The 12476-nt window shown below is 48.0% G+C and overlaps 5 protein-coding genes across 5 annotated transcripts; 3 read left to right on the forward strand and 2 right to left on the reverse strand. All coding sequences in view use genetic code 12, as the record gives it.

Annotated features, from left to right (window-relative positions):
* Positions 1 to 584: 584 nt before the first annotated feature.
* CXQ87_001815 (uncharacterized protein) lies at positions 585 to 2879 on the forward strand (the record flags this gene model as incomplete). Its single annotated transcript, XM_025480339.1, has 1 exon — positions 585 to 2879. One exon carries the CDS (start codon positions 585 to 587, stop codon positions 2877 to 2879), a length of 2295 nt encoding a protein of 764 aa, XP_025334639.1.
* Positions 2880 to 3125: 246 nt separating this feature from the next.
* On the reverse strand, positions 3126 to 6488 carry MET10 (sulfite reductase subunit alpha; the record flags this gene model as incomplete). The annotated part of the gene is made up of 1 exon (XM_025480340.1): positions 3126 to 6488. The coding sequence occupies one exon, from the start codon at positions 6486 to 6488 to the stop codon at positions 3126 to 3128; it is 3363 nt and encodes a 1120-aa protein (XP_025334640.1).
* A 1310-nt stretch (positions 6489 to 7798) lies between these two features.
* CXQ87_001817 (FAD-binding oxidoreductase) lies at positions 7799 to 9541 on the forward strand (the record flags this gene model as incomplete). The annotated part of the gene is made up of 1 exon (XM_025480341.1): positions 7799 to 9541. The coding sequence occupies one exon, from the start codon at positions 7799 to 7801 to the stop codon at positions 9539 to 9541; it is 1743 nt and encodes a 580-aa protein (XP_025334641.1).
* Positions 9542 to 9880: 339 nt separating this feature from the next.
* Positions 9881 to 10282, forward strand: CXQ87_001818 (uncharacterized protein; the record flags this gene model as incomplete). The annotated part of the gene is made up of 1 exon (XM_025480342.1): positions 9881 to 10282. One exon carries the CDS (start codon positions 9881 to 9883, stop codon positions 10280 to 10282), a length of 402 nt encoding a protein of 133 aa, XP_025334642.1.
* Positions 10283 to 11920: 1638 nt separating this feature from the next.
* CXQ87_001819 (uncharacterized protein) lies at positions 11921 to 12397 on the reverse strand (the record flags this gene model as incomplete). Its single annotated transcript, XM_025480343.1, has 1 exon — positions 11921 to 12397. The coding sequence occupies one exon, from the start codon at positions 12395 to 12397 to the stop codon at positions 11921 to 11923; it is 477 nt and encodes a 158-aa protein (XP_025334643.1).
* Between the last annotated feature and the right edge of the window lie 79 nt (positions 12398 to 12476).

Genomic DNA, 12476 nt, shown 5'->3' on the forward strand with positions numbered 1-12476 from the left:
GGGATTTGGGGAGAGTCAAGGCAGTTGCACAATTGAGGTATCCGATAGTTCTATGATAGTTGAGGCACCACGGATCGTGATTTTATTAAATTTTTAACAATCTAGAAGCTTTAAAGCCGGTACTTTGACCAGTATACCCACTAAATGACAGCTGTTTCATGAGAGGACGATAGAAGGATCTGAGCCGCCTTCACTTGGCCCATTCTTGTCCACATTCGTCTCAATCCTCGACGCTTTTGGAGAATGATGCTAATATTAGAAACGACTAATATAACTCAAAACGCTTTTAAAACGACGAGACAGCCTGGACCTTCGTCAATCGGCCTTTTTCATAGGGTTCTCTGGACTGGGTGCAAGCGACCGGCACACAAGCCGGTTTTGAGACAAACGGCTGCAAATAAGGTGTTTGATATTCTGTCAATACTGCATACAACCGTTTGAGAATGGTGAAGCAGCCGATATTTTTTGCAGCCATTTAATTCTCATCTCCCATTGGGAGGTTGATGTTTCAAAATGAGGATTTGAAACTACCGCCCAGAGGTATAAGTAGCCCTTGCTTTTCTTGGATTTTTAACCCAAGAACCATGCTTCCTCTTACACTTCTTCTAACCTTGGCTGCCGCCGAGTACATCACTGAGACCAAAGTTAGAACGCACATCACCACATTGACATCTTGTGCTAACAATGGTTGCAACAATGGGGAGGGACCCCCTGAGGAAGTTATAACCATCACCAGTACTCATGTTGACTGGGAGACCACCACCTGGTGTCCAGAGTCCGAGACTACTGAGGAACCAGTACTTGAGACTTCTGTTGAGGAGCCACCTACTGAAACTCAACCTGATACTCCACCCGAAGTGACAACTGAGTGTGACACTACACCTAACGAGCCTACAATTGAAACTACCACTGAGCCATGCGATGTCTGTGAAACTCCAGAGACAAACACTGAACCATGCGATGGTTGTGAACAGCCTGATACATACACTGAAACCACTTCGTGTGAGACGCCAATTGAGACGCCAGAGACTGAGACTACTTCTTGCGAGACGACTGAGACGCCTAGTGAGACCGTCGAGACTGAGACACCTGTTGAGACAGGTGAGACTGGTACCACTTCGTGCGAGACTGAGACGTTTGAGACTGAGAGTTTTGAAACTGAGACTTTCGAAACTGGCACCACTTCATGTGACACCGAGACTTTTGAAACAATCTCCAGCAGTTTCAGCACTGAAATCACTTCTGAAACAACTGACGAGACCACCTCCGAGAGCACCTCTGAGACAACTCTGACTTTTGAAACTTCCGAGTCGAGTTCCACTGAGACTGAAGTCACATCTTCCATTGAGATTCCTTCATCTCATGGTATTCCAGAGACTTCTTCAGCTCCAGAGACATCTGAGTCTTCTTCCGAGTCTTCTACAACCGAGTCTTCAACTTCCGAGTCTTCCACATCAGAGTCATCTTCGACTTCTGAGTCGTCTTCAACAGAGTCGTCTTCAACCTCTGAGTCTTCTTCAAACCCTGGCACATATTCTTCACCCGAGACTTCGTCGGAGCAGACATCTTCAGTGCCTGCAACTTCCTCCAAGCCTGAAACCTCGTCTGAGCCTGAGACCTCGTCTGAGCCTGAGACCTCCTCCAAACCTGAAACGTCATCCGAATCTACCACCTCATCTTCATCATCGTCAACCTCAACTTCGGTGCAGCCAGTTCCATCGACTTCGACTGTGCCTCCTGTTACAATCACCCTGACCATCCCATGTCAGGAGTGTGACGGCGGAATCACTGTTTCAACATTCACCAGCTCGGTTCCCCCTCCAGAACCCAACACTGTCGTTACTACCGAAACCGAGTCCTGTCTGACCGATGTTCCAGAAACTGAAACCACTCCTGAAACCACTCCAAAATCTTCGAAGCCTCTGACTTCCACCGAGACTACCCCAGCTGAATCGAAGCCAACCCCCGAAGAGTCCACTCCTGCTGAATCTCAACCAGCTCCTGAAGAATCTACTCCAGTTGAATCTCAACCAGTACCTGAAGAATCTACACCAGCTGAAACCACACCAAAGCTGAAGACAACTTCCAACACCACTCCAAAGGCTTCCACTCCAGCTGAGCCAACTCCTGAGACTAGTTCCTCCAAGACCAAACCTGAAACCTCAACGAAGCCCAAGGAAACCCCAGCCGAGTCTACCCCAGTGGAATCTCAGCCAGCCGAGTCAACCTCAGAGAATCCAAAGACCCCTGGTACTACTTCTGAAACACCCGCTGAGACAACACCTGCTGAGACATCCCCAGAAATGCCTTCCCCAGAAACTCCAGAGACTCCCGCTGAAACAACTCCACAAGAAACCACCCCAGCTGAAACCACCCCAGCTGAAACCACCCCAGCTGAAACCACCCCAGCTGAAACCACTCCTAGGAACGAAACTCCAGAAACACCACAGTCTGAAACCCCAGAGACAAACCACACCCCAGACGAACCAACCACATCCTTGACTACCAGCATCACACTGACCCACTACGTTCCCAACGAGACTGGCCATTCTGAAACTGGCAATACCGAAAAACCAAACACCTCCACTTACTCTGAGCCTCAACCTGATGCCACTGAAACACCTACTACCCAAAAATCGTCTTCGTTGAAGGGAGAGGTGACCACATCTGATTCTTTCACCCCATCCACATTGACAAGTGCTCCAGTTCCTAGCTGCTCTGGAGAAAACTGTTGCACTGGAGCAGACTGTGAAACAACTGTTTCTGTTCAAACTTCAATCACTCAGTCAGAGGGTCCAAGCATTTCTTCATGGGAAGGTGCTGCTTCTGGAAAATCCTTTTCCTTGATGGCCGTTGCCGCCTGGGTTTTCCTTCTTTAACTTTAATTCCTGATTGTGCATTCGTTTTATAATCAGTGTTCGCTTTTCGTTTAAATATATGATCTAGAGACGAGCAAGTAGAGATTCACAAAAGTCATACAATAATTAGGCAAATTATCGGTATCATCACGAAAAGCCTTACCATCATAACTACCCCAAATCAAGCTAGAATCATACATTCTTGTCACTCTACTTTCTACACCAAAACTTCATCTGTATGTTGAATACACTGATCTAATAAATAGTCTAGTACACCTCCAAGATGTAACGACCGTCCTCCTTCATGTCCTCCACGACCTTGGCCACATCCTTGATTTCTTGACCGGCCTTTTCAGCACCATGCTTGACAATATCCTCCAAACAGGCAGTGATATCAGGAACAGGCCAGGTTGGACCACAAAGGTAGAACGAACCCTCCTTCTTAACAATGGCATCGGTCAAATCCTCAATGGAGCTTCTGATCTTGTCTTGAATATAAATCTTCTGAGGCTGGTCACGAGAGAAAGCAGCACCAATGTGGGTCAAAATGCCCGCATCCTTATAGGCCTCCCAGAGCTCACCGTAAAGATACTCCTCCTTCTTGTGTCTGGAACCCATGTACAAGTAGATTTCACCAATCTTGTGGCCCTGCTCCTGCTGCCAGATCTTCTCCTCAATGAAGGCCTTGAACGGAGCCAAACCAGTACCCAAACCGGACATGACAATAGGCTGCTCAGGCAACTTAGGCAATTTCATGACAGAAGGCTTGACGCTGACCACCAATTCATCACCGATTCTGAGATCAGACAAAAACTTGGAACAGTGACCATAACGGGTTCTGCCCTTGCTGTCGACCCAGTCAACCACCACAATCAAAAGATGAACCGAGTTGGGGTGCATCTTCTGAGAAGAAGCAATGGAGTACTCTCTTCTCTTCAAAGGAGCAATGATCTTGACCAAATCCTCAAAAGCAGGTCTGGCAGACTTGAACTCCTCAAGAATGTCAACGTAACTAGCAAAGTCGACTTCCTGTCTCTTCTTCAATTCCTCGGCACCAGCACCGCTGGCCAAGTTCTCCAAAGCAGCCTTCTCCTTTTCTTCAGTGGCATAAGGAGCCAAAGATTCGTAGAAACGCTTGGGTGGTTTACCCAAAAAGTCCACATTGTCGGTCAAGGCCTGTCTAGCAGATCTGATCTCCAACAACGAAGAGTCGTCCTTGTTGGTCACCTCAACCAAAGAGTCACCGTCCACACCGTAGAACTCCAAGAAAGACTCGACCTGGTCGGCGTTGTTTCTGCCGTGAATACCCAAAGCCTCACCAATCTCGTACTTCAAGCCGGTGCCGGTGACATCAAACTCAATGTGGAAGATGTTTCTCGAGTATTCAGAAGGAGTCAATCTCTTGTTTTCCTGGACCTTGACGACGAAGTTCTTGACTGGAAGGTCAGGTCTCAAGTCCTTGGTCACACCATAAGCCTCAGGGAAAGCAAGCTTAACAGCGGCATCCAGCTTACCCTTGTGGAAGTTGTCTTCAGCACCAGTGTCTTCAGCTCTAGGGTTAGGGAAGAAGGAAGATTCTGTTGGGAAGAAAGGCAAAGGTTCTGGCTCCTCTTCGGCCTCAGCTTCCTTTTCAGACTTGGTGTCGCCGTTGTGGTCTTCCTTTTCGGCCTTTTCGTCAACCTTCTCGGTTTCAATTTGCGCTTCTGGAACAACTTCCTCAAGATCGACCCACTCCTCTGGAATTTCAACTTCCTTCAAAGCGTTCTTCTCGTCCACAGTAGCAACGAACTTGTCCAAAACGGCAGCCAAAAGCTCGAAATCGTTGCCGTTAGCCTGCAACAACTTGTTGACGATGAAACCGTCCAATTCAGGCAAAGCTGCTCTCCAGAAAGCCACCTGGGTCAAGAAGTCAGCAGAAAAGCCCTTGGTGGAGTCACTGACAGCGTCCAACTCCTCAATCAACGAAAAGTCAATAACAGTCAATGAGGAGCGAGATTTGGCCAAGGTGCGCTTGAAGTCAAGAGGCAACTTCTCCACAAAGTCCTGTTCGATATTGTTGTTGATCTTCTTGTGGTTGGCCAAGACGATTTTAGCACCTGGCTTGGCGGTAGCCAAAATGTCGTAGTGGTTCAAGATGGAGACGTCCTCGATCAACACAACATCGGCAGCATCCACCGAAGTCGAAACAGTGCTGTTTTTGGCAGCGCTGACCACCTGAGCCTGAGCAATTCCGCCTGCAACAGAAGTGTCGTACTTGTTTCTGTACGAAACAGTCTTGGAGTCATCCAACGACAATGAAAGCGCCAACTTGCTGCAAGTCTCCACAATGTCGCTGTTGTCACGAGTCCAGAACAAGAAGGAGCCTTCAGGAGAGGTGTTGGCGGTGATGTTAGCTGGAGGAGCAGTAGGCTGAGAAGCCAAAACAACAGCAGGGTCCACAGAAGCGTATTCGGAAATAACCTTCAAAGTTGGAATAGGAGCCCAGACAAAGTTGGCAGGGTGAACAAACTCCTCAACAGAAACAGATCCAAAACGGCCTCCAAGGAACAAAGCAGCAGCAACATCAGCCTTCAAAGTAGAGCCATTTTCAGCCGAAACAACCACAACCTTACGAGCCGAGGAAGGCACAGAAGCGACAAACTGCTCCTGGTTAAATGGGAAAGGCACTCTGACCTTCACCAAACCGACAGGAGCGGAGGTGGAAGCCTTGGAAATGACACCAGAAAGCTCTGAAGCCTCGTTGGCGCCAAAAGCGACAAAAACGGTTTCTGGGTTGGCGTGGCCCTCGTACTCAAAAGGCTTCAAGTTGGTGCCGGCGACCTTGTTGAAAACCTCAAAAGCAGTGGAAACAGCCTGGTCCAAGGAAAGCTCATTGGCAGCCAAAGAAGAAACCAACTGCTGGTACAAACGGCCCACGTCGGCAACAGACAAAATGTCCTCGTACTTGGCAAACAAGCGGGCGAATTCAGGACCGTCAAAAACGTGCAAAGAAGGGCTCTTGAGCAAAGCAGCCAAAAAGTGGGAAAGCACCGTGGTGTACTGCAACTCCAAAGCCGAGTGGGCATCCACAGGGCCAATCACAGGGAAGCCGAGGTTACGGGCCACAGCCAAGGGAGTGGCGTAGTTGGAGACCAAAGAGCTGGTTGTTTCATCAAAGTCGATAGCTGAAACGTTCAAGCTCAAGGGCAATTTTGCAGCCACAGCCAAGGTAGGCTGCATGTATGGCAAAGCGTTGGCGCCCAAAACGGCCGTGTGGGGGCCAGTCAGAGAAACGTTGCTAGCAGCGTATCCCAAAATAGCATTGGCCGAACCAGCTCTGGGCTCGAATCTGTGGAATGGAGGAACAACACCCACAGCATTCTGTCTCTTGAAGTGCAGAGCCCAAAGCTGCAAATGAGCATCGACCAAGTTGGCAGCGCCCACGGTCTCGTACGAGAAAATGGTGCTGGACAAGGCGTACACAGCCTGGGAAATGATGGTGGCAGGGGAGGTGTAAGCAGTGTTCTTCAACAAGTGAGGATCAACCGAGGCACCAAAAGGGTTGGCCTTGACGACGTGGGAGGACGCGGCAGACGCGTCGGAGGCCGGGGAAGGCGACTTGGTCCCGTTGGGGATCGCGTGGGGGCTCATAAAGAAATGGGTAGTTTTGAGTCTTGAAGTTTTAAATGGAATGGAGCTGATGGGCTGGAAAATTATGGGCGGTCACGTGATATGATGTATTGCACGTGATCTTATCGCTCATAAATGGCTGCGAAAAAAGAAAATCCGGGGGTCGAGGGGCGTCGACAGAGCCTCGACAGAGCCTCGACAGAGGGGTGGATAAGATTTAAAGTGAAGGGATTTGCTTAATTGTATGAGAAATAGCGAATTTTGTGGATTTTCAAGATTTTTGGACTGCACTTTTTTTTTAAACTTCGTTTTGATTTGGCATGGGTCAGCCGTGTGAAAGCAGGTGACTAGAACCAGTTTCAACATGAAAGATAGCAGATACAGCCAGAGATGGTAGGATGGAGAGCTTGTCGGAAATTTCACCCAATCAGAGCTAGACGCTGTTATTTGAAGAGGAGGGGCGGTTTTTCGTAGTTTCGACCAACCAAGTCTCACGACTTGTCTCCTCATCCTCGTGAAACCTCGGCATTACGAAACATTGTATGAAGAGCACCAAACACTTGATCTCTATAGCTTTCTTCAGGTTTTTTCCTGCAATCTCTCCAAACATTATACGGATCCCGTGCCTTGATCTTCCTGAAGCGGGTTCTTAAGTAGCGCCGACAAAGTTTATGAACTTTCTTTACTGTTGCAAATGATGGAAAATGCGTTTTGGAGTCAAAAGTTGCCAAAAAACTCCTCCAATCTCTAAACCACATTTTTATTGTTTCAGCTTTGCCCACGACTAATCAATGACTAATCTCAATCGATTGCCCACTCGTAGCTCAAAAAATACGTCCAGTTGCTTTACCTCCATTTGCCGAAGATCGAGCATTTCACTAACCTTATATTCAAACCTTGTTTGTCCTCGAGCCGCACGGTTTGACATATCTGACATCGAGCCGCAAGCAACCGACGGCAGAAACGGCAAGTTAAAAGGCGAATCAAAAATCCTAATCTATCCAAATACAAAGTCCGAAAGTGATTTCACAAATTCCTTGAACCACCAGATCCTGGCTTTCACTATATACGCACTCATCTCGCAAGCGCGGAATTCTGGGGTAATTTAGTCCATCAAACGGCACCACCAATCAATAAGAACGATACCAACAACTTTTTCACAATAAGGAGCAACTTTGCAGACGTTTTTCTGCACACTTTTCAAAAATCTCGAATGTCACAAAAACCCTCTATTCGGCTGGGTAAGTCCGATAAGTACCGCACTGCATCTATATCGGCCCGGACTGTGGCTGCATACTTAAACTGACGAAATCCACCAGATCAAAACCACCATGTTTTCTCGAGCGTTCCGAGGATCCCGTGCTAGTTTACGGCACTTTTCCACAAAACCGCCTCCAAAAAAATCCCTCCAATGGACGGCAGGCATTCTCCTCTTCTCTAGCGGCCTTGCTGCTGGAGGCTACTTTGCTGGAAGACACCAGAAGAAAGAACAAGTTTCGATCCAGGACTTGCTGGCGTCCACAACGCCACTTAGCTCCGTGGAAACTCCGAAATACGCCAACGACGACGAGTTTGCCGCTGCCCTCAAGGAGATAACCAAGATCGTCGGAAAGAAGAACGTCACCTACGATAAGGATGTACTTGTGGCACACAACGACTCATCCTACAGCACCCACCACCCACCTGAGCCTGAAACACAAAGACCCAGCATCGTCATTTACCCCTCTTCGACCCAGGAGGTGTCGGATGTTTTGAAGGTGGCCCACAAATACAGGGTTCCTGTTGTTGCAAATTCCGGTTTGACTTCCTTGGAGGGCCACAACATGCACACACGAGGCCCCAATTCGATTTCTCTTGCATTTGGCAATCTCAATGAGGTGTTGGAATTCCACCCTGATGACCTTGACGTCGTGGTCCAGCCCGGTGTGGGCTGGCAAGATCTCGATGACTACTTGCTTGATCTGGAAGACGGAAAACACTTGATGTTTGGTCCTGACCCGGGTATGGGAGCGGCAATTGCAGGTATGGTTGGTACTTCTGCCAGTGGAACTAACGCCTACAGGTACGGTACCATGAAAGAGAATGTGGTGAACTTGACCGTGGTACTTGCAGATGGCACTGTAGTGAAGACTCGCCAGAGACCGAAGAAGTCCAGTGCCGGCTACGACTTGACACATATCTTTATCGGCTCCGAGGGCACGTTGGGCATAATCACCGAAATCACAGTAAAACTTCAGCCTAGACCCAAGGAGGAGCTTGTGTGTATTGCATCGTTCCCTACGATCAAGGACGCTGCTTCCACGGCACAGAGCATTATCAATAAGTCGGGCATCCAGGTCAATGCGTTGGAGTTGTTGAACGAGACGACCACGTCTTTCGTAAACGCAGCAGGCACACTGTCGAAGAAGTTCTTGGAGAAACCCACTTTGCTTGTTAAGGTCGGTGGTGTTTCTGCAAACACAGTTAACGAGCAGCTTGAGGTTGTCAACAGAATTTCTGAAGAGAATAATGTGATTCAGTTTGAGCGTTCCCAGAACAAAGAGGAGAACGGTGTTTTGTGGACCGCTAGAAGACAGGGACTCTGGCTGACACTAGACTATGGCTCTAAAGTTTTGGCCGATCCAAACGACGTTAATGTTTGGACAACCGATGTTGCTGTTCCTGTTTCGAAGTTAGCCCAAGTGGTTGACGAGACCAACGAGGATTTGACAAACTCCATTTTCAAAGGCAAGTTCTCTGTCATGGGCCATGTCGGCGACGGAAATTGCCACTTCTTGATTCTCTACAACACTCCCGACTATATGGAGTGCAAGAAATACGTTGACAGAATGGTGGACCGTGCTATTAAGTACGGCGGAACTTGTACTGGAGAGCATGGCGTTGGTGTTGGTAAAAGAGCATACTTGGAGGCAGAATTGGGCAAGAACGCTGTTGACTTGATGAGACATTTGAAGTATTCATTAGATCCAAGGGCTATTCTCAACCCTGATAAGGTGGTCCAGATCGATCCTCACGACAAGCTTGACGAGCAGCTCAACTCTGGTCATGTTCATGAGGTGCAAAAGTGCTGCTAGACGAACCACCAAATAGCTTATAGATAGTATAGTTAGTCTAAGCAGTGCAAAAACAAGGGGTAGAAAAAAAAATACTTTTGATGTGAGGCTGCTGCCTTGGTGGATTGTATAAACTTGACTATCCGATAGAGATTATACAACTGAAGTATGAGTATGCTCAAGTACATAAAACTAACAGAAGGTATGAAAGAGCCTTTTCAAAAAAATGGCTCACTGTTAATTTCGAGATTTACGTTCTTTACTTTTGCCTATACTTTTACTTCTAGATCCACTAAGACCACCTGCCTAGTGCACCTACTACACTGTGCGAATTATCACCACTTTCACCTACAACTCAACATGAGCGATCTGGGCCTGCAAACACCAAGCGACAACACTGAGGCGCAACAGCTCCTGTATATTACCACCAAAGACCACTCTTTCAAGCAACATGCCAACAAGCCCCGTGGCACAAAACGTTACAAAACTTCAAAGCAGTTGATCACCGACGAGATTCGGTACCTTCAAAGCAAGAAGCTTGAAATCGACACGCCCACGTGGACGTCGATCGTTGCACCTCCCAGTTTGAAGCCCCAAAAGCATTACTGTGATATCACTGGTCTTGAAGGTAAATACAAGAGCCCAGCAAACGCGTTACGGTTTCATAACGTTGAGATATACCAGGAGGTGATCAAGCACATGCCGCCGGGCGTTGATCAGGAATACTTGAGTTTGAGAGGCGCCAACGTTGTGCTCAAGTAGTGAGGTTGACTGAGGGAGATGAGAAGGGTTTGGGATGATCCGTCTATTCCTGGTTCGTTGAAGAAGGATGTGATCGGAAGCGAGAGGTGAGCTAGGAGTCATTGAAATTACAAGCAGGCGTAAGGGTGAATGAAAGAGAAGCGGTTGAACGGGTAGGCTGCGAGCTGTTGATTTGGAAGTTCAATTACGCAAGTTTTGGAACTAGAGATTGATTGTAGGTGACGCCTGCGTTTAATGAAGTTACCGCTCAAGGAAGTGGGCATTACTTTTGGAGCAGTATGTTAGGTCACCGCAGTGCTTTGATATGTGAGCCGAATGATTTAAAGTGCATCGGCTAGGGCAAGAATTATATGAATGGTTATTTAAGAGGTGGAAACAGTTATATTTACGCCAATTTGAGAGGCCATTTTGTTGACGACAAATGATGAAAGCAAACCGGCGTGAAGACACTCAGAACTGGTCAGTTGATGCAACAGCGACCAGTATGTCCAACAGCTGTTTCAGTGCTACTTCACCACGGAAATCCCAGCCGATCGTATAGGTTTGTCGTGCAGCCAACTCACTCTGCAGCATACGGTGCTGGCTGTGAAGATACAGATCCAAACAGGTACCGCAGATCAACAAGTGATGAGCAGAAACTATTACCGATCCAGCCCCTAAGCCTAAGGTGAAACTCCTGAATTGCTATGTGGCGGTATTTCCCACAAACTTTCCGCCACATCATACCACAACCCTGCACGCATAATGGTGGTGCCCTGGCTACTAACTATGTAGATCCCCTGCTGTCCAACAGCACTGACATTCGACAGCACTGACAATACTGAAAACTAAAGGCCAAACCTCAAACCCAATGCCTACCTGAGTCCCCATCCACCCACTCCAAAAACTCCAGAAAATCCAATCCATTTGTGTACTTACTGAACCCTTTCCATCCATGCCCAGCCTTTTCAGCCCAATGGAGCTAGCCGCTCATCTGGAACACACTTCCCCAATCCATGTGACTAGATGGTTTCTCGCACCCATGCAGCCAATGACAATGAAAACATATTCGTCCGGGCCGGCTAGGCTCCGCATCGGAATCGCCTAATTTGCACACTGTGCTTCGGGCCGAGAAACGCCGTACCGAACAAAAAGCACCATTTTTTTAATTTGCTTTGTTCTTGAAACTCCACCTTGGCCCTGGGGATTTAGCCAACTGGTCTTGGAGCAACGGGGTTTTTTGGCAGATATCCGCCGATATGTCCATGGGGCCAATGGGAGCCTGGGTGTTTGATTTCATGACCCGAGCGGCTGAAACATCACCACTTCTGCGGTTAGACCGGTACCGCCAAGACCGCATTGTTATCTATTTCATCTTGCAGGGTGTAGCGGTTCCCAATTTTTCAGGAGGAGAAGAGCAAAAGTAAAAAAAAAATTTCAGGGTTATGAGAGCTTTCTCCAATTTTTTGGTCATTGCGCCCTGGGGTTTGGAGTAATTTGGCATCGTTTGAACCGTATCTATGAATCGATGAGCCCGTCATCGCTAACCTATACACCTAGCCGGCCTTCAAAGCACCGCTGCTATTCAGAAATGGCTAGCCGCATGCAACGCTTGCTATGCTAATAAAAAAAAAAAATACCATTCCGTTTCTCCCCCGTTTACGGAGCAACCGGCTTGGCTGGAAAAGCATCCACAATGGCCTTGACACCACTGTCAAACCGCTTCGTCTGCAAAACATCCTCTCCCTTTTCCAAATCCGTGAACGGATTGCAGATCTGCCGCAAGTAGACCTTGTACAACTTGGAAAACACCTCCTTCAAGTCGGCCAGCAATGGCTCACCTTCTCCCACACCCACAACGATCTTCAACCCGTTGTTCGTCTCCATCCCGTAGACCATCACTTCATCTTGAATGAACAAAAGTAGAATGCCATCGTGGCTTTGCGGTTGCTGCTGCTCCCTGAGATTCAAGGACATGGGCAGCAGAAACACGTCTAGCGCCATATGGGAAAGAAAGTTGTATTTCAAAAAACGGTTGGCATCGTCTTTGCCCAAGGAGTCGCCCACATCGAACAGCTGAATGTATAAGGGCTTGTCGTCCCGGGAAATCAAGGAAACAAAGTTAATTTTGGCCATGGCGGGTTTTAGCCAAGCTTCTGTGACTTTTCGCGCTGTGTGGTTGGTAGGACTTCTCCATACTTCGGACTCACATCTG

This window comes from Candidozyma duobushaemuli (genome assembly GCF_002926085.2).
Source record: "Candidozyma duobushaemuli strain B09383 chromosome Unknown B_B09383, whole genome shotgun sequence".
Taxonomy (NCBI): Eukaryota; Fungi; Ascomycota; class Pichiomycetes; order Serinales; family Metschnikowiaceae; genus Candidozyma; species Candidozyma duobushaemuli.